We start from the raw sequence: 3,766 nt of genomic DNA on the forward strand, positions 1-3,766 counted from the left end.
ACAATAACAAAAACGAGCGCCCAACCCCCCCCCCAGCGCCCCCCACCACCGCCCCCCCCCGCCACACCCCGCCTCCCATGCCCCCCACACCACCCACACCCCACCCACACCCCACACCCCCGCAGCTGGAGGCCATCATCAACGACACCGTCAAGGCGGAGGCGCCGCTGTTTGGGTTTGAGCAGGAGTACACGATGCTGTCCAAGGGCGGCCACGTGTACGGCTGGCCCGCTGGCGGCTTCCCCGCCCCGCAGGGCCCCTTCTACTGCGGCGTGGGCCCCGAGTCGGTGTACGGCCGCGACCTGGCCGAGGCGCACATGGACGCCTGCATCAAGGTGGGTGTGGTGTGGTGTGGTGTGCGGGTGTGGTGTGTGGGTGTGTGTCGGTGGTGGGGGGCGTGAAGCCGGGCTGGGCTGGTCTGGGACGCCCTGGCTGGGTTCCGGCATGGGGCGCATGCGCCGGCCACTGCTGCACGCGCCAGCCGGAAACTCCCAGCCGCCGCCTCATGTGAGCCCTCCCTCCCTCCCTCCCTGCCTGCCCGCCCCCTTCAGGCCGGCCTGATCATCAGCGGCATCAACGCCGAGGTCATGCCCGGCCAGTGGGAGTTCCAGATCGGCCCCACCGGGCCCCTGGAGACCGGCGACCAGGTGGGCGGCGGCGGCGCGCAACGGCACGTGGGCTTGCCCTGTTGCACAGCGTGCGGGTGTGGGTGCAGGCGTGGGTGCGGGTGCGGGTTTGCGTTTGCATCTCCCACCCACGCGCCGCTGCTGCCTGCCAGCCTGTGCCGCGCCTCGCAGCGTGACCTGCTTGCCGGCGGGCTGCGCCTTCTGCACATGCAACCTACCTGCCTGCCTGCCCACCTCCCTGCGGCTCACGTGCCTGCCACTGCCGCCGTGGATGCGCGCAGGTCATGATTGCGCGCTGGCTGCTGCACCGTCTGGGCGAGGAGTTTGGCATCGTCTCCACCTTTGCGCCCAAGCCCATGAAGGGAGACTGGTGAGGGGGCGTGGGGGCTGGGGGGGGCAGCCGGGGGCGTGCCTGCTTGGTGCCGCCGGGCCCGCGGTGCCTGCCGCTGATGCCTGCCGTCGCTCCCCTCCCCATTGCCTGCCCATACCCACCCACACCCCGCATCATACCCCGCACACTATCGGCAAACCACCCACCCACCGCGCGCAGGAACGGCACGGGCGCCCACACCAACTACTCCACCAAGAGCATGCGCGAGGACGGTGGCATGAAGGCCATCGAGGCCGCCATCGAGCGCCTGTCCAAGTGCCACCCCGAGCACATCACGCAGTACGGCACCGGCAACGAGGAGCGCCTGACGGGTGAGGCTGCTGCTGCTGCTTCTGCTGCTGGTGCCGCCGCCCTTCCGAGGGCGGCGGGGCTGGACGGTATCGGCCGCGCTTGCCTGCTGCTTCCGTCCCGCCTCGATGCAGCCTCCCTTGGCCGCGCTGCGCGCCTGCCACTCTCCGCAAACCGCCGCCGCCGCCCGACCATGCCACCCGCCCGGCCTGTGTCCCCGCCCACAGGCAAGCACGAGACGTGCGACATCAACACCTTCCGCTACGGCGTGGCCGACCGCGGCTCCTCCATCCGCATCCCGCTGCCCGTGCAGCTGGCCGGTGTGTGGCCCGCGCCCTGCGCCGCGCCGCTTGCCTCGCTGGCGCTGCCGCTTGGGCTGGCTGGCGTTGCAACTCCCTGGGTGGCGTTGCAGCTCCCACCCTCCCAGCAGCCCCAGCCTTTGTCTCGCCCTCCACGCCTCAGCCCCCTCCCCTCTGCCCGCTGCCCTCCCCCTGCCCTCCCGCCCGCAGGCAAGGGCTACCTGGAGGACCGCCGCCCCGCCGCCAACGTGGACCCCTAGTGAGTGCCGGCCGCCCGGCTGTCGATTGCCTGTGCTGCGCTGCGGGCTCCGCCGCTGCGGCCCTGGGCCGGGCATGGCCAGCACAAGCTCGCAGGCTGCTGGTGGCAGGCAGCCGTGCGTGGGGGGCGCACCCAGGCTGCCATGTGCCCGCGCCTGCCGTGCCCTACACGCATCTGCCTGCCCACCCCTGCCCTGCCTAACCACATCTGCCAACTTGTCCACGCTGTGCAGCACCGTGGTGCGCCTGCTGATCAAGAACACCCTGCTCTGAGCGGCTGCCTGATGGAGGGACCTCGGCGAGAGAGGCCCGGCCGCATGTTGCAACCATATTGGCTGGTTGCAACCATACTGGCTGCGGCGGCCCGCGCTTATTTTATTCATTCATGACATCCATCCCCGCCCCGTCCACTCCCCTGCCGCTTGCGCGTGCCCTTGACCCATCTGCAACCACCCTCCTTCCCGCCCATGGCACAGCCTGGCTGGCAGCTGCCGGCCTGCCTCAGTCAGGGTTTTCTGTCGGCAGCAGATGTGGGCAGCAAACGTGGGCCGGCGTCTGCTGCTGATGGTTGGGTAAACACTGAAATACACCCCCACCCGCCCGCTATATATTGGTGCGTTACACGGTGTGTGGCGGCGGGCCATACAGCAAGAGGCAAGACCCTGCAGCCTGCACAAGGACTAGGAAAAAAGTACAGCGAAACAGCAAGTGAATGCGCCGAGTGTCGGGTGCGACTCGGCGGCGAGGTGCCGGTGCGGCAAGGGCATGGGTTGGTTTGTTGTTGGAAACAGTGCAAGAGGGAGAGCGAGGAGGGGAGGGACAAGTGTAGGGGACGCGGGACGGCCGTGGGCCGCTGGAGGGCTGGGCGAGCGGTGGCAGCGGCGCCCTGCCGCGCTCGCGGCGCCGGCAACTCTACAGCCGAGGTTGCCACGCGGATGCCGCGCAATGCGGCCTAATGTAGGGTGGAACCGGGCGAGGCGGCGCAGAGTAGCGCAGCGCTGGTGAGCGCGGCGGGTGGTGGCCGCGCCGCCGCCGCAGGGCCGCCTCAGGCAGCCTGTTCGCGGCGGCGAGGGCGGCCACACGCTCTAGGGCCGCCAGCTAGGGGCCAGCCATGCCGCCTGCTGCGAGGGCAGGCCGGCCAGGGGCGCCGCTGCCACGCCGCCGGGCTGCTCAGTGGTGGCCGCCGGACGAGGGCAGGCGCTTGAGCACAAAGAACTCGCCGCCCTCGATGATCTGCTTGGGCGGCTGCCCGTCCTCAATAATGCCCCACCACACCTGCGGGCGGAGGCAGGACACCAGGCAGCAGCAGGTGGGCGGCGGGCAGCGGCAGCGGCAGCGGCAGCGGCAGCACCGCGGCCAGCAGGCAGCGGCAGCGCCCGCGCCCTGGGTCCCCAGCCAGGCCTCCATCAACCCGCCAGCTGCCAAATCCACGCCAACACGCGCACACACAGCGCATAGCATACGCATCCAAGGACCCCCCACCCCACCCCCACCGCCGCCAGGCTCACCAGCGAGTCGTCGTCTGGGTCGCTCACCCCCACAATGCGCTCCGCAAACTCAGAGGGCACCACCACCGGGTTCTCCTCGGTGCCAAAGGGGGCATCCAGCCTGCGGGTGCCCGGGGGGGGAGGCAGGGAAGGATGGTGGGCGGCGCTGAGGAGGTTGGAGGAGCAGGAGCGGCGGCGTGCTGAGGAGCGGCGGCTGCGCAGCGCGGCCCTGCCGCCGCATCTGCTGCTGGGCACGCCCCGCCGGGTGGCCGCCGCGCTGCTCAGCTGCGCAGCGCGCCACCTCGCCAGCGCTCCGGATACCGCCACGGGTTGCAGCAAGCACCGACACCAGCCGCCGCATTCACCCACAGCCCAGCCAGCGGCATGAGCAGCCCAAATCGCCCCCCCCCCCCCAAA

At 70.9% G+C, this 3,766-nt stretch overlaps 2 protein-coding genes across 2 annotated transcripts in view; one reads left to right on the top strand and one right to left on the bottom strand.

Moving 5' to 3' along the window:
* The window catches only part of CHLNCDRAFT_143431 (hypothetical protein), a gene marked incomplete at both ends in the record, with an annotated part of 3,378 nt that extends 1,243 nt beyond the window's left edge, over positions 1 to 2,135 (top strand). The window contains 7 exons of the mRNA XM_005848957.1: positions 126 to 335; positions 552 to 647; positions 908 to 996; positions 1,177 to 1,328; positions 1,533 to 1,625; positions 1,815 to 1,863; positions 2,096 to 2,135. Coding sequence (XP_005849019.1) covers positions 126 to 335; positions 552 to 647; positions 908 to 996; positions 1,177 to 1,328; positions 1,533 to 1,625; positions 1,815 to 1,863; positions 2,096 to 2,135 — 729 coding nt within the window. The remainder of the gene's footprint in view (positions 1 to 125; positions 336 to 551; positions 648 to 907; positions 997 to 1,176; positions 1,329 to 1,532; positions 1,626 to 1,814; positions 1,864 to 2,095) is intronic.
* Positions 2,136 to 2,466: 331 nt separating this feature from the next.
* CHLNCDRAFT_57351 (hypothetical protein) overlaps positions 2,467 to 3,766 on the bottom strand; it is a 1,987-nt gene continuing 687 nt past the window's right edge. Inside the window, exons 3-4 of the mRNA XM_005849166.1 lie at positions 3,371 to 3,470; positions 2,467 to 3,137 (exon numbers count right to left, since the gene is read on the bottom strand). Of these exons, the coding sequence (XP_005849228.1) occupies positions 3,033 to 3,137; positions 3,371 to 3,470 (205 nt within the window). The 3' untranslated portion in view covers positions 2,467 to 3,032. The remainder of the gene's footprint in view (positions 3,138 to 3,370; positions 3,471 to 3,766) is intronic.

This window comes from Chlorella variabilis (assembly GCF_000147415.1).
Source record: "Chlorella variabilis unplaced genomic scaffold CHLNCscaffold_6, whole genome shotgun sequence".
NCBI lineage: Eukaryota > Viridiplantae > Chlorophyta > Trebouxiophyceae > Chlorellales > Chlorellaceae > Chlorella > Chlorella variabilis.